The sequence below is a fragment of the Chlorocebus sabaeus genome, chromosome 11, assembly GCF_047675955.1.
Source record: "Chlorocebus sabaeus isolate Y175 chromosome 11, mChlSab1.0.hap1, whole genome shotgun sequence".
In the NCBI taxonomy this organism is placed as follows: domain Eukaryota; kingdom Metazoa; phylum Chordata; class Mammalia; order Primates; family Cercopithecidae; genus Chlorocebus; species Chlorocebus sabaeus.
Window position 1 is genome coordinate 62,305,839 of NC_132914.1, and position 24,977 is coordinate 62,330,815.

General features: G+C 42.2%; 1 protein-coding gene across 3 annotated transcripts in view; it reads left to right on the forward strand.

The window, feature by feature from the left end:
• TBC1D30 (TBC1 domain family member 30) overlaps positions 1-24,610 on the forward strand; it is a 110,864-nt gene extending 86,254 nt beyond the window's left edge. The window contains exons 10-13 of one of the 3 annotated variants that reach the window (XM_008003904.3): positions 7,843-7,955; positions 9,979-10,118; positions 13,800-14,006; positions 18,233-24,610. In XM_008003904.3, the coding sequence (XP_008002095.2) occupies positions 7,843-7,955; positions 9,979-10,118; positions 13,800-14,006; positions 18,233-19,020 (1,248 nt within the window). In that variant the 3' untranslated portion in view covers positions 19,021-24,610. The remainder of the gene's footprint in view (positions 1-7,842; positions 7,956-9,978; positions 10,119-13,799; positions 14,007-18,232) is intronic. The other 2 variants (XM_073020915.1, XM_008003905.3) reach the window with 2 other exon arrangements.
• The last annotated feature ends 367 nt before the right edge of the window (positions 24,611-24,977 follow it).

Genomic DNA, 24,977 nt, shown 5'->3' on the forward strand with positions numbered 1-24,977 from the left:
ACTGAAACTACAATGCAAAGTTCTTCCTGCTCTTCCCTCCCCATACCACAGGCAGAAGAGCCTCTACCTGTGGCCACCACCACCACTGGTCCATAAGGAGTTCTGCTGGGCCACCACCAATGTTTGCTTAAAGCCCAAGGGCTCTTCCATCAGCTTATGGTGAATGCCGCCAGGCCCGGGATTCACCCTTCAAGGCAGTGGGCCCCCTCTGCCCCAGGGCAGGTCCAGAAATGCTGTCCAAGAGCCTGGGCCTGGACTCAGACCCAAAGAGCCTGCTTGTTGCTCTACCCCACTGTGGCTGAGCTGGTATCTAGGGTGCAAGACAAAGTCCCCTTTACTTTTCCCTCTGCTTTTCTCAAACAGAATGAGTTTTTCACCATAGCCACCACAGCTGGGAATATCTGGGTCTCCCCTGAAACCAGCATGTCTCAGAGCTCAGGGCCCATGGCATACTCCCTGGATATGGCTGGTTGTTATTCAGGATCCAAGGACTCTTTAGTCAGCAGGTGATGAATCCTGCAAGTGTTGAGTCCTTCCCTTTAAGGCAATGGGTTCTCTTTTGGCCCAGGGTGTGGCTAGAAATGTCATCTGGGAGCTAGGGCCTGGAATAGGGGCCTCATGACTCTGCCTGGTACCCTATCCTGCTGTGTCTGAGCTGCTATCCAAGATACAAGACAAAGTCCTCTTTACTCTTTATTCTCCTCTCCTTAAGCCGAAGGAAGGAGTCACTTTCATTGCTATGAGCTGCACTGCCTGGCATTGGGGGAGGGATGGCGCAAGTCCTCCCATAGCCACACCAGCTTGTGTCTCCCTAGGTCATGTGCCACCCTAGTTCACTGGCTCTAAGCCCAGCCTAGCACTAGGAGTTGCCTAGGAATTGCAGTCCTTGTGTCCCAGACTGCTGTTCAAGTTTACCTAGGATCCCAGAGCACTTTGGCCTGCGATGGCGAGGCTTGCTGAGGAACTCGAGTTCAACAGCTGAGATGGGCGATTCCCTGCTGGCTAGGTCTGGTTCAAATGCTCCCTCTGAGTGTGAATGCTGGCTGAGCCCAGCACAACTTTGCTCTCCACTGTGACAGAGCAGCACTGAGTTCAGTGTGAAGTCCTCCAGTCACTACACCCTCTCATCCCCAAGTGCACATACTCTTTCTCCATGTCTTATGGCCACTGCCAGGGGGATTGGGGAGGGGTGGCGTCCATGATTCAAGACTGTCTCTCCTCCCCTCCTCAGTGCCTCTTTCCACGATATGGACTTCAAATCAGATATTGTGATTATTCACCTAATTTTTGGTTCTTGTTATGGTGCTTCTCTGTGTACAGACAGTTGTTAAAATTTGGTGTTGCAGCAGTGGGCGTGAATGGTGTAGGCTTCCATCTGCCATGTTGCCTGCCCCTCCATTTCCATCAAACTTATTAATTCATTAAGCAAACATTTATTGAGAATCCATGGTTAGTTTTCTGCCTTTTCTTTTTCAATCAATGTTGAATCAAACCCAACTTGTAGATGATGGCTGTCTTTCTAGATTCCCTCTGCTCTAATACGGAATGAATCTTTTACCATAGCCACTACAGCTGAATATGCTGGGTCTCCCCTGAAGCCAGCGTGTCTCAGAGCTCAGGGACCATGGCATATTCCCTGGATATTGCTGGTTGTTACTCAGGGTCTTTAGTCAGCAGGTGATGAATCCTACCAGTGCTGGGTCCTTCCCTTTAAGGCAGTGGGTTCCATTTTGGCCCAGGGTGTGGCTAGAAATGTCATCTGGGAGTTAGGGCCTGGAATAGGGGCCCAGCATTTTGCTACCAGAGTAATGATCCATGCTTACTGCTTTGGTCATTTCCTTGCTCTACACTAAGTCCTTCAGCACTTCCTTATTACTAACTACAGTAAATAAAATGCTTCAGCCTGATTTTCTATGCTCTGTACTAACTTCTCCAAATATTTATCGAGCACCTCTAAATGTCAGGTAAAGTGCCAGGTGCAGGGGCACAGAAGAAAGCATGGGCTCTGTCTTCGGGAGCCTATAGTCTCCTAGAGCACAGTGTGGGGGAGTGCACCGAGGGAGGTGTGCAGAAGGGCTGGGGGCTGAAGAAGAGAGAAGACCTCATCTAGCCTAGGGGGCAGGGATGGAGTGAGTTGGAGGAGAGGAAGTTAGAAAAGCCTTTCTTGAGGGAATTCATGTCTGGTTTTACCTTTACAGAAGAATAGGGGTTGACTAGGCTGTGTGTGTGCGTGGGCGTGTGTGTGTGTGTGTGTGTGTGTGTGTGTGTGTGTAGGGGTGCACATGTATGCAACGGTGGTTGTGTGTGTGTATGTGTGTTGAAGGCTCTTGTGCAGAGTGGAGAGTCAATTCGTGTTTGAGAGAGAAGTATGTGTCAAGGACTATTGATAACATACTGCATAAGTGTGAGGGGGACTGTCAGAAGGCTGGAATTCAGGGACTGGCTCATGGAAGACCACAATGCCTAGTAAGGCGCTTGGACTTGATGTTTCAGGTCAGTGATTGAGAGATTGTACTTGCTGGAGTTCTAGGGCTTCTGTGGACCCTTTGGAAAGGGGAATAGAAGAGCTGTGGACCTGAAAGATTTTAAGGAGAGGAGGAAAATGTTTGAGTTTTGTTTTAAGTCAACTCCACAGGCAGCTCTGTGAAGGATGGATTTCAAAGGGACAAGTCTGACAGCAGGAAGGCCTGCGAGGAGGCAGTGAGGAGTGGAAACAGACTGGAACAGAAACAGCGCTTACAAGGTGAAATTGACTGGACTTGGCCATGGAAAAGGGATACAGGGGTGAAAGAAAAAGTAATGGGGGAGAAAGGGCAACCCATAATCTTCTGGCTTAGAAGGAAGAGGGCAAGTTTCTGAGGGGAGGAGGATGGGCTCATTTTCAGATAGGTTGCTTTAGAGGTGTACTTGGACTGCCCCGTCCCCAACCTATCCAAAGGTGTTCCTGCTATTTCACAGACAGGCTCTATGGCACTGGTCATAGCTCTATTCCCACCCAGGCCTCTGTAGGCCATTGCTCATTCCTGTGACAGAGCTTGTGGTCCCTCTGATGCTGCATCTGTGGAAATCCTATTTGCCCACCTGGATCCTGGATGCCGCATACCACTCAATCTCTTCTCTCTCCCACTCCCACGGCCTCTGTTATCTCGGGACTCATGGATGATGGCTCTTCTGTACTCCTCCAGTACTGAAGATTCTTGTTTTTGTTTTTTTTTTTTTCAAACATGGTCTCACTTTGTCACACAGACTAGAGTGCAGTGGCATGAGCATGACTCACTATAGTCTTGACTTCCTAGGCTCAAGCGATTCTCCCACCTCAGCCCCCCAAGTAACTGGGTCTACAGGCATGTGCCACCAGGCTGGGCTAATTTTTAAATTTTTTGTAGAGATGGGGTTTCACCATGTTGCCCAGGCTGGTTTTGAACTCTTGGGCTCAAACAGTCCTCACTCCTCAGCCCTGCAAGTAGCTGGAACTACAGGTGCATGCCACCATGCTTGGCTAATTTTTTAAAATGTATTTTAGAGATGGAGTTTTGCCATGTTTCCCAGGCTGGTCCTGAAGTCCTGGGCCTCAGGCAAGGCCTGCCTTGGCCTCCCAAAGTGTTGGGATTACAGGCATGAACTACTGCACCTGCTCTCTTTTTCAAGTATATTAATTTTTTTTTTCCTGTAAGTAGCAAGTTCCTTAATGTTAGGGGCTTCAGCAACATCTAGCTTAGTGCGAAGAATACAGCTGGTTACTCAGTGAATACACAGAATCATGGAATGTTAGATCTTGAGGCTGTGGTTTTCAAACTGGACTGTGTAAGAAACATCCCAGGAGTGTATGAAAATGCAGATATTTGGCCCATGGGTGGTTCTGATACAGGTGGTTTTCAGAAAACACTTAGAGAAACACTGGCTTAAAAGAAACTTAAAGATCAATTAAACTAATTCTGTCACGTTAGAGAGAGGAAACTATGAGTTGGAGTGTCAGCAACTTGTCGGTTTCTCAGGTTGTCTAGTGTCAGACCCAAGACTGCCCCCAGGTCGCCGACTCCTAGCCGAATGCTTTTCCTCACCACCCAACACACTGCTTCCACCTATTCAAAAGATGTCTTTCTAAAAGCTGAAATCCTCTTTAGAAGAATAAGGCAACATCTCATTTCACTTACAGTTTAAACATTGCCAGAAGGAATGAGATGTGTCAGATGCCATCTTTGTCCTCTAGGAATTTCCAATCTTAGGTATTAGGAGAAGGAACCACTTCTTGACGCTGCTTAAAGCAGAAGAATCCTAGAGGGAGAATTGTAGGCTGTGGATTGATTGATGGGATTCCATTTCAGTAGCATCCCTCCTGTCGAGGAAAACATCTGCGTGAAGATGAACTAAGCCTAATTTTGTGCAACTCATGTTTTCATATTTCTTGTAAAGCATATCAATAATTACAAAATATAATGTCTTTTCAGTGCCTAAATATAAATGTCTATTTAAGTGTATGTTGGTAGTTCAGATAGTAAATAGACTTGTTAGGTTTGCTTGACATCATAGAATGTTCAGGAGAGAAATGGTGAATGTCATTTCAAGCCATTCTCTTTCCTATATTCATTTTTTTTTAATTTAGTGCTGTCAGCAAACCCGAAAATAGCACCAGATGAAAAATGTGGGCTGAATGTAAGGTCTTTATTTTTGAGCTGAAGAGATGACAGCATTCTCCCCTTTCAGTCTTTTCCCTTTCTTTCAGTTCTAAGTGCCATACTGAAAATCATATGCTGGGTTTTCCCCCTTGTAGATCACTGTTTTCTTATTAGCAATGGTCATTTTCATGTTTGTTTGGTTTTCTTAAATTGATAGGGTTAAAGAAACTGGAGGAATGCTCATTAAATAATGTACCTGGATATCAGTAGGATTTTTGACAATGCGTGTTGTAAATTCCTTGAGGGCAGTGTGGAGAAAAGTTAGTTAAGATGCTATTATTAGGGTTTGTAGGTGCTTGGGAAGCCTAACTCAAAGTGTTTGTGACTGATTTCCTATTGTCTGGTGGGAGATCTCACGTACTGAGAGGCAGGACTTTCCTTTGCACCTACTCTGTTCACTTTTTTCCATCAGTGATGGGGTGGAAATTACAAGGGTATGGATGCTTGTTCAATACAAGGATCATGTTTGATTAATTAAATTGAAATTGTCTGTCCTGCAAAACTGCGTGTGCCCATAACTGAAAGTGCTTAAGCTGTGCCTTTGTGACCATCTGTTGGAGATGCTCTGAAAGGGACTTCTGCTTGGGAGGGAGGTGGAACTAATATATTTGAATTCCTTTATAACCCTGTGATTCTATTACTGTACCATATTTTGGCTCTAAGATGATTAGTCAAATCTCTTTCTTGGAATCTGTTGTAAATTTCCGACTTACCAAGGTGGAAGCCTAAAGGTTTTGGAGACCCTGAATGCTATGTCAGTGTGCCAGGGATGCTTATGCTCCTGGGATAAAATGCCTTCAGACGTGAGACCTTCAAGTAAGTGAGTGAATATTTGGGAAGAACTACTATAAACAACTTTGTTTCAGGGATACTGATTTCTTCTTTGAAGGACTAACTAAAAGTCAATGACAGAGAAAGGAAGACCTGAAGTGGAGGATGAAAGTGCAGTGGAGCTAGTTTTCTTTTTGGTCAGATGTCTTTAGCTGACTGGCCCCTGAGGGATCTTGCTCAGAGCCTAGACCATCAGCCCTGGTGCAGGGCAGGGTGCAGTAGGGGGAGGATGTACTTCCCTGTTCCTCTTATGAACTTCCTTCACAAGGCTGGGTGAGGGAATTTACTGATAGCTTGTTACAAACTGGCAAAATGAAACACAGGTGAACCTTTAGCTCATCATCCTACTTATTGTCTTTAATAAGATACCTTATTTCACTTGTAAGGAATTTTGAAATTCTTAGTATCAAAAATCTCATCTTTTAAAGTTGAATCCAAAGGACATGGGTTTCTTAAATGTCTGAACACATTTCTAAACTGTTAGAGAGGAAAAAAAAGTTACATGAATGAGAGTTGATTCTTGGCCCAACTGTGGGATGGCAGTTGGTGTGTGATGGTCAGACAGTTAGGGCAGTGCAGCTCCTACCCAGTCCCTAGGGAAGATGCTGTGCTCTGGATCGGCTGTTGAGGAAAGGATTTCACATCTCTTGCGTTCCCTCAAAAGGGTATGTGGAGCTAAGACATGATCGTAAGAGCAAGCGGGGAAGAATTCTGCAGTGGCAGCGAGGTAGCTGTTGGATACCTTTGTGGGATCAAAGAACGTGAGAGTGCTTCTGACTACATTATTAATAAAATTATATGAAGTATTTTGGGCATACAGATGTATTAAGAATAGTACAATAAAATCTACATACCCCCCATCCAATTTAAGAAATAAAAATTAACAACCACAGGAAAACACCCTCATATACTTCTCCCTGATCTTATCCCCACCTCCTCTCAGAGATAACCACGATCCTGAGTTTCACACCCTTTAATTTTTAAATGAGGAAAAGGAGGCCCAGAGAGGTGGGGAACTGGTTTAATTTCACACTTAAGGCTAGTGAGAGCCACAAGATGCTTTCTGCTTGTTTTCTTGGGGCACAGTTTATTGTTAGTAAACCTGTACTCCTCAGCCTTTTGGGTATAATCAAGTCTGGAGTGTCTGTGATAAGACAGCTTAGAGATTATGTTTGCAGTCCCTATAAGCTTGTAGCTTTGCACAGTAAGCATGGAGAACTGAAGAGAAGGAATTTCAGCCAACACCTATTTGTTTGGAATCTTGGGCTGGTACAGTAAAGTATAAAGGGATACCATGACATCTAGGGACAGTAAGATGTACAGGTTGTTAGCATAAAATTGCAGGGGACTGTCACAGTGGTGGCACTGAGCTATAAAATGAAAAAGCATCACAATCAAACCCCTTTCACAGCCTTCCTTTTGCTACATGCCAAATTAGACATCTTCTAAGCCTTCATAAAAACAGTCCTGCTAAAATAAAAAATACCATTTTAAAATATTTTCCTAGGAAAACATTATCAGGCTATTTCTTTAGCTTCCTAGGAGAAATGAACATGTGATTAATATATATTTTCTGGTGAATAAGTACCAGGATTGAAGAAACATGTTCGGAGCTATTAAATTTTCATAAAAATAAGAAAGCGAATAATATTACTTTTCTGTTGTTGATAGAATGACACATAATTTTGAAATTCTGGTGGAAGCATGGGTGCTTTTCCGCATTTTTATTTATAGAGTTTTAACAGCCTAAGCTTTACACCTTGTCACTTTTTTCTTGTCTTTTTTTTTTTCCTTTCAAATAACACCTAGCAATTTTCACCTAGAACTCATCCACAGACACTTAAAAAGGTGGTATCTTTGGAGAAAACTTGTAGTTGATCACAAGATCATCCACTAGACTTATTTTATCCAGAAGGCTGACCTGACATTAAATGTCTAAAAATCATCTAACAGAGCTGTTAAAAGTAAGCACTACGTAGGAAGAACATTTTTGAGTATTTGATACAGAAGACATAGGGAGCTGTGGATTTCTGCATTAATCCATTTATCAGACAACAGGAGGAAATCAGACTGCCCGTGATTGCCCACCCTTGTTTACCAGTTGAATACCCAGCTGCAGCTGGGTTGATTTGAGAGCTCACTGGGTCGGGTTTAATCATCTTCTTTTGTCTGTCTTGAAAGCAGATGTTGAAGTGTAATCTCTCCACCTGCTGTGTAAGGAGCAGTATCTGCCTCTTCACACTCGACTTCATAAAACTTTAATGTCTTTCCAGGATTGATAAGAGTTGGTGAAGGCTACTGTTTCAGACTTGGCATTTTTGCTTTTGTTTTTCAGACTGTTTATTCCATGGCTCCATTCCCTTTCCCACAATTGGCAGAGTTGAGGGAAAAATACACCTACAACATTACACCGTTTCCAGCCACAGTTAAACCCACCTCAGTTTCTGGGTAAGGTTTTTAAATTCCTCATTGTTTTCAAGATGGAAGACTTAATATCTTAATTTGTTATTGTAAATTAATATTTATGAGGCCCCAGAGATATGTTAAAGTAATTTGACACTTAGAATCTGAATCCAAATGGTTTTGATTTAAACTCAAGAGAGATTTTTAAAAGTGTACTTTCCAGAAAAATTTGGAACATAAACTGAAGAGATATTTAGCAACCCCAAAACTTACCTAATGATATCAAGTATTAAAAATCTCAATAGTTAAAATAGTGTGGAACCTGTGTACAAGTACACAGATGAGCTGATTTAAAAACTGTGAAGACCAAAAATTGACAGTTGATAAAGAGTTTATCATATGAAAAATAAGCATATTGAATCAATGGTGAAAAGTTACACTATTTAGTAAATGATGATGGGCTAATGGGAACTAATTTGGAAAGAAAATGAGAGTCAGACCTCATACTAGATGCCAGGATAAATTCCATATGGATGAATGTGTTAAATAGAAACAATGAAATAATAAAATTAGCATAAGAAAATGTGGAAGAATTCTTTAGTTCTTTGGAATTGGGAAGGCCTTAATAACTGACTCAAAATTTAAAAAAAATAAAGAAAAAAATAAGTACTTTAAATATAATTTTCTGAATGACCCAAACGGAACAAAACCAAACCTCTATAAGTAGACTCAAAAATATCTGTGGAAGGATATTTTTAACTTACTATACGAAATAGGGACAGATATTGCTAATATATAAAATTCCTAGAAATTGATAAGAAAATGGCCACCCATGCTGGGTGTGGTGTCTCAGCACTTTGGGAAGCTGAAGCAGGAGGATCACTTAAGGCCAGGAATTCGAGACCAGCCTGGGCAACATAGCAAGACTCTGTCTCTACAAAAATTACAAAAATTAGCTGGGTGTAGTAGTGTATACCTGTAGTCCTAGCTACTTGGGAGGCTGAGGCAGGAGGATTGCTTGCACCCGGGAGTTTGTAATAACATATTATTGGAAACCACTCAAGTGTATACCATTAGCAGCCTGGTTCCACACTATGGGGTGTGTACATCCAGTAGAACTGTGAGAAAGCATAAGGAAGCTCTGTGTATGAATATGGAAAGGTTTCTTTTCTTTCTTTGTTTTTTCTAAACCTCGCTTTGTCACCCAGGCTAGAGTGCAGTGGTACAATCATGGCATACTGTGCGGCCTTAACTTTCAGGCTCAAGTGATTTTCCCATATCAGTCTCCTGAGTAACTGGGACCACAGGCACGTACCTCCATGCCTGGATAATTTTTAAATTTCTCGCAGAGACAGTGTCTTGCTGTGTTACCCAGTCTGGTCTTGAACTCTTGGGCTCAAGCAGTCCTCCTGCCTTAGCCTCCCAAAGTGCTGAGATTACAGGTATGAGCCACTGTGCCCAGCCCATAAAGATTTCTTATATGAATAAAGGCAAGATACAGAAGAGTATATATAGTATGCTAATAGTTATCCAAAAAGAAGAGAAAAATAAAAGCATGTAGTCATATTTGCTTATGTGTGCTCAGAGAAACTGAAGAATATGTAAGAACAAGTAGCGATGATCACCTGTGGGAATTAGATGGGAGAGTCTCACAAGTGACCATGGTTACTAGTTTCAATGGGCAGAAGTTGGACAGAGATGGGAGGGAAACTTTTTATAAGTCATGTAATTATATATAATTCTTTTTTTTTTTTTTTTTTTGAGACAGAGTCTTGCTCTGTCGTTGCCCAGGCTGGAATGCAGTGGTGTGATCTTGGCTCACTGCAACCCTCCCGGGTTCAAGTGATTCTCTAGCCTCAGCCTCTCAAGTAGCTGGAATTACAGGTGCACGGCACCACACCAGGCTAATTTCTATATATTTTTAGTAGAGATGGGGTTTTACTATGTTAATTATATGTAATTCTATGTTAATTATATATATGGCATTTAAACCATGTAACTGTATTATGTTTTGAAATATCTCTGGTTTTCTTTGTATATTTCTTTTTTGTCTTTTATGTTTTTCAAGACGACATAGTAAGGCCAGAGACAGTGATGAAGAGAATGACCCAGACGATGAGGATGCTGTCGTTAATGCAGTGGGGTGTCTTGGACCTTTTAGTGGGTTCCTGGCTCCTGAACTGCAGAAGTACCAAAAACAAATTAAAGGTAAAGAGGTGGCTCTTGATTTAGATTATCAAGATGTTTTGGTTTACTACAATAAGAGTAACACTGTGTCCTGTAGATGCCTCAGTAATTTTCTGAACTGGTTACAACTATTAAAAGTCTTTATTAGGCTAGGCATGGTGGGTCATGCCTGTAAACCCAGTACTTTAGGAGCCTGAGACAGGATGATCATTTGAAGCCAGGTGTTCAAGACTAGCCTAAGCAACATAGGGAGACCCTGTCTCTACCAAAACACAACAACAAGAACAACATTAAAAAGTCGTTACTAGCCTGGGTGTGGTGGCTCACGCTTGTAATCCCAGCACTTTGGGAGGCTGAGGCAGGTGGATCAGGAGGTCAGGAGTTCAAGAGCAGCCTGGCCAATATGGTGAAACCCGGTCTCTACTAAAAATGCAAAAATTAGCTGGGTGTGGTGGTGTGTGCCTGTAGTCCCAGCTACTCAGGAGGCTGAGGCAGGAGAACTGCTTGAACCCGGGAGGTGGAGGTTGCAGTGAGCTGAGATCATGCCACTGCACTCCAGCCTGGGCAACAGAGCGAGACTCCATCTTAAAAAAAAAATTGTTACTAAAAGCATCTTCTCTGTTACTTTATCTTTTTATTATGTAATAGTTTCTCTCTGTATTATGTGTTACATGCATAATACACATTTCTTTTTCTCTATGGTGACTTTTGCTCCCATTCATTGGATTCAACTTTGTGTGCTCAGTTCCTTAGCACAGAGCCTGGCATATAGTAGATGCTTAATATACTCCATCTGAGTTTAATTTATTCCATACTGGCTTATCTTACAATAGGATTACCCTTTAAATCAGAACATTATGGTGACCTCTACTTGAAATTTCTTGAGTGACAAGAAACTCATTATTTTACAAGACACTTTGCTAGATTCTTCCCCTTAGTCCATGGTTTCTAGTTACAAAGAGATAACTTCCACCTACCCGTTCTACTAATAGTTCTTCTCTTTGCTTTTTTTTCTATTTGAAGCCATCACTGTTTATTAACTGACCAGATTACAAAAATAATCATGGTAGACTCCTTAGTTCATCCTTCTAATAAGCCTGTAGCTCTTCTCTTCCCTATTGCCAGCATTTCTACCTTCCACAAAATAGGAGGTCTTTTTCTTCATTGCACCTTGTGGAGAGGATAATTTAAGGGTCACAGGAAGTTACTGGCTTTTTTGAAGCCTTTCCAACAGTATAGATCTCATGAATCAGATCCTCCATGCAGATGATGTCATATTTACTAAGAGATTGAGCAAAGTGTTATCTGTCATGGCAATTTGCTTCTTATCAATTTTGCTATAAAACTTTTGGTTTGGGTACGCCCATGCAATGTATGGTTCTCCAATCCTCACCATGTTAATTGAAGCCTTGCTGAGCTTAACAAAGATTCCATTGAAGATCTGACGAAGACAAGCTCCAACACCTTTCAGACCTTTGGGCTCACACCATTGATACCTCTGATCCTTAGGGAAAGTGACAGTTTGGGTTCTGTAAGAACATAGAAGTTGCCAGCTTTTCTTGCCCTCCTAGCCATTTGAACCTCAGTTCTGTCCATCTGCCTGTATTCCTTGTGGCTATGTTTAGCTTTTTCATAGATAAGCTTCCTCTTTGCCTTTTGAAGCATCTTTTCAGCAAACTTCTTTCTCAGGTGCTTGATCTTCAGCTCTGGCCAAATTCCTTTGCTTTTTCTTAAGGGTTTCTGGCACAGCAGACACCTTCTTTTTCTTCTCTTCGACACCATCCGTGGTTCCAGCTGGAAAAGAGGATTCTTCCCTTTGGAAAAAAACAGAACAAGAGTGCTTACTCCCTCTTCTACCTGACATCTCTTCAAATCTTTGAGGACAGCTATCATGTCCTCCAAAGCTTTCTCAAAGGCCCAAGTTCAGTATTTCTTTAAGCATGTCTCTTAAGTTATGACTTCTGGACCTCCTAATATTCTATTAATTTACCTCTAGATATCCTGTAATTTGGTAATGTTTCTCTTAAAATGTGGTGCTCTGAATCACATGCCATGTTTTATTTCATTTTTTTTTTTCTATGCAGAATAGACTTCTGTGGTCTGGACATTATCAATAGTATGCACTGTTTTAAAGTTTGTGGTTCTCTAGGTCCTTTCTTGTCTTGGGTGGCAGCTTTTCTTTTAGGATATTTATTCTACCTCTTCTAGTTTGAAGACCATTCTCCTTGTTCAAAGAGGTTAGAAATATGCTGAAAGAGGACAGAAACAGAATAGATGTCAGGCACCTCTGTGTTATCTTTGTCATCTGCCCACTTTATACCACCTTCTTGAAGTCATGGGGCTATCTTCTCATTTTTTCGGTTCTTGTTTGGAAGGTAGGAGCAGTGGCAGCAACTGCTGCTATTTCTAACTTTTGGTTGTGATCTTTTGGAATATTTCCTGCAAGCCTCAGCTTGTTTTGAGTTTTAACCTTTTTAATGGCTGGGCTCATGCTGTTTTGTGAGTATGTCCTTGGTATGTACTCTCCTCTCATCCTTTTAAATGGCTTTTAAAAATCTGAACCCAACAAGAGTCTTCTTGATTTCTGCAATGCCTTCTACCCCCTTTCTTATTGCTTGAGTTTCAGCTTTTGATTTCTAGCCATAGGATCAATATGTATTTTAATGGTAAAGTTTTTGAATCTGGGTTTCTGTAGCCTGGGTCTATGTTTCATTTTTTTCTCTGTTTTTCTTTCTGTGCATTTTTGTGCTCTAGGATGACATGATTACTTTCTCCTAAATTTCATCATTAGTCTTTCTTGTTGATTTTGCTCTGATTAGCAGTTTCTCTTTTAATTTCCTTCTCCTTACAGAAATGATTACAGTAAAAAAATGAAGTAAATTTCTGAGATGTTTAGCCTTTGTCTGAATAACACTGTCAGCAGATGTTAGGATAGTTGGAATCTCTCCATCTTTTTTTACTCTGGCTCCCATGTCAGTTTTACAAATTGTGCTGGAGAAACTTGCTCTCTCCCACTTTGGCCTGTGCAGTCTGTGGGTTACTCCCACCCAGTATTGTTTCTCTTTCTTGGAGGTCATCTCAATTTTATTTAAGAGACAAATCTGCTAGTTGTAGCTATCACAGGAGCAGACACCACATCAGACATAACAACAGAGTGGACAGGAAATGTTTGTTAAATGAACAAAGTATTCATTTTAGTGATACAGTGGTCTGAATTCTTGATAATGTTATAAATTGTGTTACTATTTTTAATTTAAGAAGAATGCACTTTTAATGACTGTCTAAACTCTACAAACCATCAATCCTGTATAAATCCTCATGCAGTTAAGTTTGGAAATCTGTACAATAATTTTAGAAATTAGGAGTTATATCTTTCTAAGAGAATCTTAGAAAATGGCAGTGATTTTTATCTGGAAGCAGTTGATGTTATGTCTATATAGCTAACAAACTGGTAACAAAATCAAACACTGAACCCACATAGCTCATGTCAGACCCACAGTTAGGTTAATAAGAAAATACAGAAATATCTTCAGGAGCACATCAAAATAAGCACTAGACAAACTCCAGTATGCATTTTTTTTTTCTGTGGTTTAGAATTTAAAGGAGGTTAAGATACTGCACTGGGTTGTAGTGTAATCAATTTCCATTTACTCCTGTTCCCCTCTGCCGACCATCTCCTTATGTCTCATCCTTTGAGTGCAGAGCCAAATGAGGAGCAGAGTCTGAGATCTAATAACATTGCAGAGCTGAGTCCAGGAGCAATCAATTCCTGTCGAAGTGAATACCACGCAGCTTTTAACAGTATGATGATGGAACGCATGACCACAGATATCAATGCACTGAAGCGGCAGTACTCTCGAATTAAAAAGAAGCAACAGCAGCAGGTTCATCAGGTGTACATCAGGGCAGGTAATGCGATTCTTCATCTGAATCAATTTCAACTCTATCTCAACTTGTGAAATGAAGAACAAATAATCCTAGTAAGGCCTTGGAATTACTAACTGTAGCTCAGTATCTGTCAACACAGCTGGCTTGAGATAATAGCATATTTAGCAACTCATTTAAAATTTTATTTTATCAGGCTCTAAAGAAGAAAAAGACTGCAGGTTCTTTTTAGGCCCCAAGGACCAGGCAGTTGATGGTATTAAACACGTCTCTACTATGTGTGCTGTGGAGAAGGGTTTACAAATGATTAAAGTGTTGCAAAACCATGCAGTCCTTGGACTTGAGAAATTTTGGAGCTTTTGCCCCATAAATTTTATGCATCTGAGTATAGAATTTAGCTATCTGCACACTAGTAAATTAAGCTATATACTAGTCATTTAGGTGATATTATAACAGATGTTGTGATCAGAGAAAATGGAAAAAAAAAAAACATTAAAAAGCCTGTGCTTTGCTGATGGCAAGTATCTTGGGAGTATACTAAAAAGAACACAATTATAATGCAATTGGAAATGCTCTTTTCCAAGGATTGCCAAGCTTTTTTCTTTTCAATTCCAAAAATCCCAGTGAACAATCTGCTTTATTGTTTAATATATGCTGATTTGGGAGTTGTTTATTCTTGCTTGAAGTGAATATCCTAATGAAAATGATGCCTGTCCAGAATTAACCAAAATATAAATTTGACGTGTTTTTAAAGTGGCATGTGAGCATGTGACTGATCTTGCACAAAAACTGAATTTACCTTCCATTTATCAGAGAAGAATAGTTGATTTCTTGACGATTCTCACTTTATCCTGAATCATTAAGAAACCAGTCACAAAATAAATGAACAATTTCACTTTAAGTTTCAAAAACATTGGCACATACATTTCCTCATTTTGTCCTTAAAACAAATCAATGAGGAAGGCAAGGACAGATAGTCTCATCTTCTTCCAAATGGTGTGGAAATGGTGATTCAGGAAGGCTTAGCAATTGTCCAGGGTTATATAGCTGTAGTGAGTGGTCATGCCAGGGCTAGAACACAGGTGTTCTGATTCTTCGTACAGTCCCTTTTTAACTACACTGTACAAGTCTTTGGGTGTGATGGTAAACAATTGCTCAGGGTGCTAAATTGACCCAGTGGCTTGTATTCTCATCAGGGATCAGCAAACTGTAATCTGTAGGCCAAATCCTGCTCACTACCTGTTTTCGTAAGTACAGTTTTTTGTTTGTTTGTTTGTTTGTTTTGAGATGGAGTCTTACTCTGTCATTCAGGCTGGAGTGCAGTGGTACAATCTCAGCTCACTGTAACCTCCGCTTCCCAGGTTCAAGCACTTCTTGTGCCTCAGCCTCCCAAGTAGCTGGGATTACAGGCATGCACCACCACGCCCGGCTAATTTTTGTATTTTTAGTAGAGACAGGGTTTCACCATGTTGGCCAGGCTGATCTTGAACTTCTGACCTCAGGTGATCTGCACACCTTGGCCTCCCAAAGTGCTGGGATTACAGGAGTGGGCCACTGCACCCAGCCTGTAAATACAGTTTTATTGGAACACAGGCACGCCCTTTTTTTTACAGGTTGTCTAAGGCTCCTTTCACACTACGGTGGCTAAAATATTTACAGTCTGGTCCTTTACAGGAAAAGTTTGCTGACCCTTTCTCTAGGTCATGGTTGATGTGGTTATCTTTAAGGGAGAGATTGCCGCTCAAAGGCAAAGCTCTAGAGCATTGGTTCTTGAAATTTAGTGTGCATAGAGATCATTTGGAGATCTGCTAAAATATAGACTCTGTTTCAGTGGGTTTGGAATAGAGCTGAAATTATATGTTTCTAACAAGCCCGTAGGCACTGCTGGTGCTGCTGCTTGGGGACTGTATTAGTCTGTTTTCACACTGCAAAGAGACATACTTGAGACTAGGCAATTTATAAGAGGCTTAATGGACTTACAGTTTCACATGGCTGGGGTGGCCTCACAATCATGGTGGAAGGTAAAGAGGAACAAGTCACATCTTACGTGGATGGCAGCAGGCAAAGAGAACTTGTGCAGGGAAACTCCCATTTTTGAAATCATCAGCTCTTGTGAGACTTAGTTGCTATCATGAGAACAGCATGGGAAAACCCACCTCCATGATTCAGTTATCTCTTCCTGGGTCCCTCCTACAACATGTGGGAATTATGGGAGCTACAAGATGAGATTTGGATGCAGACACAGCCAAACCATATCAGGGACCATGGTTTGAGCAGCATGGTTTTAGATGAGATGGTATACAATAGGATTAGCAGCACAGGGGGAGAGACTGAACTTGAACTAGAGGCAAAAAGACCTTAGCTTCTGAGACTTAATGGAAGGTGGTGAGGATGGCGGTTGAGGTATCAGCTTCCGAGGTTAGGGAGGATGGGAAATAGAGGCCTTTCAGACTTGATAGCTTTTGTTTTCATGGAGAAATTGGGGGAAAGTTGTTTGGTAGGAATAAGGTGGGGGTTGGGAGTACATGAGAGGTTAAAGAAAGTAATGAAGATTTAGTTAGGTCATTGAAAGGAGTGAGACAGGGAAATGAAAAGATTGTTTGGCATTGAGGACCCAGTGAAATGAGAGGTCATGAATTTGAAGGGCTCAGTTTCAGAAAAGAGAATGTGGATTATGGATCCCAGGTTGGGGCTTTACTAGCAATGTGTGACAAAGAGACAGGGATGCCTATGAGGCAGTGATCTAAGCGGTCGGCCATGCATCTGGCAGGGTAGGGGTGTCAGTGAGCCGAAGACACATGAGGGGTTATGAGGAGCCTGAGGAACAAGGAGCCAGAAGTCTCTGTGGTTCATTACCACATATAGTTAGACTGGGAGCCTGAGAGCTGGAAGAGCCAAAGTAAGGAGTATTGGAATTAAATATTTTCACATAAGGTGGAGCTGGGTGATAAGGTTTAGGATGGAACTGGGGAGGCTGAGGAACTATGAGAATGTAATGGAGGGCCAATCACAGTGACAGTCAAATAATTGGTGAGGTGGCAGGAATGTGGTGAAGAGGAGACAGTTATCAACATTTTCAGTTGATATTGGGGTATGACCAGTGGTAAATGACAACAGTAGAGAAGGGTGGAAGTTAGTTCAGCCAGATGACATGGACATCAAGGAGGAAGGAAACTCACACACAGAGGGAGAGGCCTTCTCCCTACAACTTCTGTCTGCAGCTGCCATCCTGGGACCATGTGTGTTGAATGCTGCATTGGAAATAGGAGCCTGGTCATAGCCACAGGAGGTCAACGATAATGCCATTGACGGTGCCTTCTAGGAGAACAAAGCTTTTTTGTTTGTTTGTTTTGAGAAGGAGTCTTGCTGTATTACCTGGCTGGAATGCAGTGGCGCAATGTCGGCTCACTGCAACCTTCACCTCCCGGGTTCAAGCAGTCTACTGCCTCAGCCTCCCAAGCAGCTGGGCCTACAGGTGTGCACCACCGCACCTGGCTAATTTTTGTATTTTTAGTAGAGACAGGGTTTCATCATGTTGGCCAGGCTGGTCTCGAACTCCTGGCCTAAAGTGATCCTCCTGCCTTGGCCTCCCAAAGTGCTGGGAATTACAGGCATGAACCATGGCACCTAGCTGAGGTCAAAGCTTTTGGTGCTTTTCAGTTTTCAATTGGCTTTCAAAGTCCATTGAGGACACAGGAGTGGTTTTTCATCTCTAGGGCTAGATGCTAGATAGCTGTGATTTCACTGCATTCTTTCTACCTTTTTATCCCTTCTGTCATTCTGCTGGATCTCACTTCATAATATGCAGTGTGTTCTTTTCCTACCTCTCAGAGGCTGACAGATGATAATCCATATGGTCATAGTGTTTGTTGTGTTATTATTTTTTTAAATCTGCAAAGATTTTTCTAGGTACAGTATCTCTGAAGTTGCTACTCAGAGACAAGAGCTCTCTGTAAAAAAAAACATTAGGGGGTCCAGGCCCTAATTAGGAATGAGGAGTCAGATGTTCCTTTTTGTATCATCACCCTGTGGTCCCTTCTTCTTTAAAGAAGAGAGCATTGGTATTCCAGGCTCTTGGGTTGAATTCGGTTTCTGCTGTCTTCAGTCACATGCCTCTGCCCCTCCCTGGGGAATACATGGGAAGGGATGTGGTGGGCCAGGCTGGGAGAGGACCTCCGTGTGATTTCTGTTCCATGATGGATGTGTTTCTCTGTGGTGCACTTCATACTGCTTTTCAACATTTCTTTCAGACAAAGGGCCAGTGACCAGCATTCTCCCGTCTCAGGTAAACAGTTCTCCGGTTATAAACCACCTTCTTTTAGGAAAGAAGATGAAAATGACTAACAGAACTGCCAAGAATGCTGTCATCCACATTCCTGGTCACACAGGAGGGAAAATGTCTCCTGTCCCCTACGAAGACCTTAAGACAAAGCTCAACTCCCCGTGGCGAACTCACATCCGAGTCCACAAAAAGAACATGCCAAGGACCAAGAGTCATCCAGGCTGTGGGGACACCATAGGGCTGATAGACGAGCAGAACGAGGCCAGCAAGACCAACGGGCTGGGGGCGGCAGAGGCGTTCCCCTCTAGTTGTACAGCGACAGTTGGAAGAGAAGGCAGCAGCCCCGAAGGCAGTACTGGGAGGACGATCGAGGGGCAGTCTCCGGAGCCGGTGTTCGGAGATGCTGATTTGGATGTGTCTGTGGTTCAGGTGAAGTTGGGGGCCCTGGAACTGAACCAGAGGGATGCTGCAGCTGAAACTGAGCCCAGGGTGCACCCACCCTGCCAGCGGCACTGCCCAGAGCCGCCGAGCGCACCTGAAGAAAACAAAGCCACCAGCAAACCTCCCCAAGGCAGCAACTCAAAAACCCCCATCTTTAGCCCTTTCCCCAGCGTCAAGCCCCTGCGGAAATCTGCTACTGCCAGGAACTTGGGATTATATGGCCCTACAGAAAGAACCCCGACTGTGCACTTTCCTCAAATGAGCAGGAGCTTCAGCAAACCCGGTGTTGGAAACAGTGGCACTAAGAAACGATGATGTCTCCCCGAAACTTTGTATCTGGACTCACCTTTTCACAGTAGTGTAAGGGTTGCAGCTGAATGGCTCTAAAAGAGTTTTATTTGTCCAGTGAAAATGAGTAGGTTCAGGGATGAGCAACAGCCCATAAAAAATGGGAACTGGAAGTTTTATAATAGGAGTTAGAAACAGGGCTGTTTTCCCATCTACTTGGTAACTGATGAAGTGGATTCTTGTGGCAAAATAAATATTGTGGTTTTATAGTGTGAAATTTTCCCAATTTTTCATTGTGAGCTATTTAAAAAAGACTATATATCTAGACTGTTAACTCTCATCCCTCCTTCTGTTCTGGGGGCCTTCAGAGTCCCTGTGACAGTGCCCCCAAACCTTCTAGTTCTCTGGGTATTACTAATATTCAAGCATGCACATACCAGCTTGCTAGAACAGAAACTGTAAAAAGAAAGTAAGTTTCTTCGTTACAAAAAACTTCCTGATTTTCCTTTTCATGGTTTACGGAGGGGATTGTGTCCTGTGAGATTTCCTACAGTATGAGTCTCAATTTTTTAAAAAAATTCTTATGCTAAATCATAGGAGAAAAATCTAGATGGCCTTTCTTTAACTGTCTATTTCTACCTGCAAAATGAAGAAAACCTTTCATCTCTTGAAATTTCGGTCGATAACCCCGCTGAAGATCTTATGCACAGGACACACTTGGCATATGCTTTAAGCAGTTGCTCCGGACAGCTTGCTCGCGCCACTGAGCTTTTCCTGAGGTTTGTGTTCTCCTCTCGAGGAGAGCTTTCATCCTCAGTGGTACGGATGACTTGATGGGCTCCACACAGAGCCTGGCCTGCATACCCTACCACACAGCTCACTCACCCACCAGCTCTCGACTGCAGACGCACAAGGCCTCTGTTCAGAAGCCAGAACATAGCACCTGTGACTCTGTTACTTGAATTTTGTGCTTTTTGATTGGAGTCCTTTGTTGAGTACTTTGTTACTTGAACACTGCCTTTCTCTGGAGAAGGCCCCAGTGCTTTCTAGCTCCCTCTCACTCCTGCCCTTTCTAGCTCTCTCTCACCCAGCGGGTCAGGGATAGCACCTCTTGTCTCCACTATGCAGATGGGAACTCTGAGCCACACAGAGGTGAAGTAGCACTTCAGTTACTCAAGGTCAGTACTCCCGGTAGTCCAAGTGACTTAGCCACATTTCCTTCAGTGCAATAGGCAGGTTTAATGCTCTTTGTACACAGATGCATTGGCTACATAGCTTGTAAAAACCAAGACTGGGAAGCCATTCACTAAAATCCCTCCTGACTCAAAGGACCTGTCTCCAGATGGTACAGAGTCCCTTGATGGCGTTTTACAAAACCAGCTCTGACTTCCTTATCCTGAACAGGGAGTTTATTTTAAGAATGCTTCATGCACCTGTTATTTGGCTGAGCAAAAGGCTCACTCCTCAATCCCTTCTGCTCGCCATCATTAGAGGAATAGACTCAGCCTTCATGTTTGTCTCTGGAAGACTATTGGCAATACTTTCAGGAATATTGTTGATGCAGCCAATATTGATTTGAGCAAATGGATTGTTAATTCTGAAACGAAAACTGTAATTGTAGAGCAGGCTTTTACTATGAGAGGTACTAATTTTTATAATAGAGAATGTGGTTGTGTGGGCTCTTTTTGAACAGAAAACACACAATGACCTATACCGTGAGAAAAGCTATTTTATCCTCTTCGTGATATTTTTACCCCCAAAGGAACTGAAGATGGAAAATATGACTAATAAGTTATTACAGTTTTGGTCTTGAATTCTGTGCCATCTGAAGTTAGCATCCAGCTTCTTAAAAAGCAGCCACGCCCACAGCCTGTTTTTTGGGAAGGGTGTAGGTGGAGAGATGGGCTTATTTTGCATACCACCCTCAGGGCCCAGAGACCCACTGCATTTTCCAAAGTTAAGCAAATGACACCATTTTCTTCCATCAGCTAAACTTTACAGATAAGAATGATTCCACCTCATATCCCTTTCTTTGCCCCTTCCCGAATGAGTCAGAATAGTCATGTTCCCCTTGAGGGATATCTGACTTGAATGGAGAATTGTTCTCTCCTCTCTTAAATCAGCTCACTAGCTCCCTGTTGGTCTGGGTTCAAGGAGTTGGTTAATGAGGTAGAGGCCACTTATTCAAGTCCTTGGGATTGCACCATTGCTGTCCACAAACAGTATCAACAACACATGCTGTACCCTGTGAACACTCTCCTCTCACCTCTTTCCAGGGTTGGTCTTCCTGAGAAGGGGATGGATGAGATAACACACAGTTTGGGATACATATCTGTTGAATGAATGAATAACTGAAAGGATAATAATAGTCCTCTGAGACAAAAATGGCCTTGTCAGAATTTTGAAAATCCAGCAGATTCCTGTGAAAGCACTCTGTGTACCAATAACATGCATGCATTGTACCAAGTAATCACAATGTGAATTGGTCAATTAATGAGCCTTGCCTACTTTAGAAAATAAAGAAACCTGCAGTAGCCTCTACCACACAGCATGTACAAAGACCAGTATGGACTTACTCTCTTCCCTATTTATTGGACACTGTATGCAAACACCAGAAGTACTTAACAAGTAGTGGTTTCTTGATTTTTAGATATGTCTGTAGCCTCTTAGCACTTTTGCCGGGAATCAACTCATTTTGATGCCTCTACACCTCAGTTCCTCTTACAAAAGCCTCCAGATGATCTAAATCTAGTTAGCAATGTCAGCCTATGGACTGCAATGGTTTGGGACATTGTATTCCTTTGTTTGTCTCTTGTTCTGAAGGATTGTATTGATCACAAAGTTATATGCATAAAGATTCTCATTGTTGTAACTGTTGTGCCATTGTCTGAGTGCATGCATGGAAGACTGTTGTGACCGTCCCTTCTCCCTTCTTCCTTCACCCCCAACCCCAGACCCCACTTGGTCACATGAACCAGGGAAACAGCCCGATAAGCTCCATCTTCCCCAGTCTAATCACCGGGCTGCAGGGTGGCCTGTGACCTGCTCAGCATTTGCAGAATAGCTGGTTCCTGAATATGAGTAAGCACAGAGTTTAAAACTAAGAGAGTTTACCTAAAATTAACCTTTAGATCTACCATTTATTTTTGTCTTAATAAAATGAAAAATAAGAATACAGTTTAGCTGCATGGCATTAAGGATTCTGTATGAATAGATGTATAGTTGCTACCATCTTCCCATATAAAATCTCTTTACAGTGTTTCTGAGCCACTTTCTTTGCTGCCTACAGCATTTGAGGCAGCATTTAAAATATATTGTTTTTTTCTAATTAGAAAAGTAGCAGGTTTTAGAAAATTGGGAAAACAAAGAGCATAAGGAATCACCAATATTCTGTATAGATCTTTCCAGTACGTTTGTGTATGTGTGTACATGCCGTTATCTACAAAAAAAGGTATTTTGAACGTGGTAGTTTAAGCTGTCTTTCTGGTAAATGCTCTTATACAATATGATTTTTAGTGACTAATAATCCTGCATGTGTTCATGCTGGAATTCACATAACCAGTACCTTGTCAAATAGGAGGTTTCTGACTAGATAGTAGTAGAGACAGTAACCTGTTACATGTATGTACATAGCCCCAATTATTTTCTTAGGATATGCCTATAGAAGTGGAGTTGAAGGGTCAGGAAATATGTCCATTTTTGAGACACATATATCTCCAAATTGTCATTCTTAAAGGTTGAAGTTATACAAGCAGTGAATCAGAATGCCTGCTTCTCTACATCCTGGAAGAGGCAGCAATCTCTTTCCTTTTTTTTCTTTTCTATGACTTCTAGTGTTGAAGTGCCAACAGAAGTGTTTTAGAAACAGTGATAGTGGACACCCATATCTCATTCCTGACTTTTAAAAGAAGCATTAAGTAAGATGTTGGCTGAGGTTTCTGGTAGGTGCCTATTATTAGGTTAAGAAAATTCCCTTTTATTCTTTGCTTGCTAAGAGTTTTTTTTTTTTCATCAACAGGTATTAAATTTCATAAAAAGAACTTTAATTGTATCTTTTGAGAAGGGAATAGTGTTTGAGACTTGGTATCCTGAACTCAAAGAAATAGCCATTACTAGGTTTTGTCAAAGAATACCAGATATTTTAGAGTTAGAAGTTATGCAGTAAAAGCTTTATGTGCAACATGTTCATTGAAGTATTAAATGTACTAATGGAAACCTGAAAACAATGTAAACATCTGGGAATAGGGGAGATGTTTGGGTGAATTATGATTCATCCCCAGGATGGAAATGTGAAGGCCAGTGAGTATTTGGGCCATTGAAGTGGGAGTTATCTGTTATCCACATCAGGCAGCTCAGAGTAAAGTCAGCAAGTCTACAGTCATAGAGCCACCAGGATACAGCGATGGATGGGAGGCCTTCTGGCTGAAGGCAGAACTGTGGGAGTGGTTCTTCCACAAAGGCAGCCAGTGCTCACCTGAATGGGGACTGGTACTGTAGGTGTTGGGTCAGCTTCCGTGCAGTTCCCTGCTGGCCATCTCCCAATGCTGAATGTCTGACTCAGTTCAGGCTGCTGTAACAAAGTACCATAGACTGAGGTGGGTTAAACAATGACATTTCTTTCTCACAGTTCTGGAGCTGCGAAGTCAAAGATCAAGGGGTCTGCAAATTTGGTATCTGGTGAGGAAGGGCCCTCTTCCTGGTTTGCAGATGACTACCTTCTTGCTGTGTCCTCACACGATGGAGAAAGGGAGTATGTTCTGGTCTCTTCCTCTTCTGATAAGGGCACTAACCTCATCATGAGGGTCCCATCCTCATGATGTCATCTAAACCTAATTACCTCCCAATGGCGCCACCTTCAAATACCATCACCTCGAAGGTTGCTTCCTTCCTGGTGGTTTGCTCTGGTCAGACCAAATGACCTCCTGCAAAGTGCCACTCGATCCCATTCTCTCCATCCCTTCCATCTCAGGCAATCTTTATCTGGGTATGCCAACCTGTGCCCCAAGGGGCTTCAAGAGTTGTTGTTTTAACATTAAAAAACCAGAAAGTTGACTGTTTCTTAGTGTTTACATTCTTGCTATAACAATTCTAGTTTGCCTTTAGGCAATGCTGATCACTGGGAAGGAGGTGGATCGATTCTCCTATGGTATCAACAGTTTTTCTGGGAGGAAACTTCCTGATACCTCAACCTGGGAATCTCCCTGTCCCTGGAGAGTCCAGGAATCTGTATGAAAACATGAAACAAAGCAAAAAATAAAAAAAAAAGGCCCTCCCTTAGTAATTGTTTTCTTTTTGAGACAGGGTGGAGTGTACATAGCCCGAATTATTTTCTTAGGATATGCGTATAGAAGTGGAGTTGAAGGGTCAGGAAATATGTCCATTTTTAAGACACATGTATCTCCAGGCTGGAGTGCAGTGGCACAATCTTGGCTCACTGCAAACTACGTCTCCCGTGTTCAAGCAATTCTCCTGCCTCAGTCTCCCGAGTAGCTGGGGCTGCAAGTGTGTGCCACCATGCCTGGCTAATTTTTCTGTTTTTAGTAGAGATGGGGTTTCATCATGTCCACCAGGCTGGTCTTGAACTCCTGGCCTCAAGTAATCTGCCCGCCTTAGCCTCCCAAAGTGCTAGGATCACAGACGTGAGCCACTCTGCCTGGCCTTCCTTAGTAATTTTAATGTTGAACTAAGTTTAGCAACCACCGAACAAGTTGACTAGCCATATGTCACCTGATGACAGGGGTAACGATGGGGAAATATCACAGAGTGTGCTCACACAAACCTAGATGGTATAGCTTACTACACACCTGGGCTATATATGATGTGGCCTATTGCTCCTAGGCTACAAACCTGTATCGCAAGTTACTGTGCTGAACACTGCAGTCAGTTGTAACACAATGGTAATTGTGTATCTAAACATATTAGAAAGGCACAGTAAAAATACAGTATTCCAATCACCCAGAACCACCATCGCATATGAGGTCCAT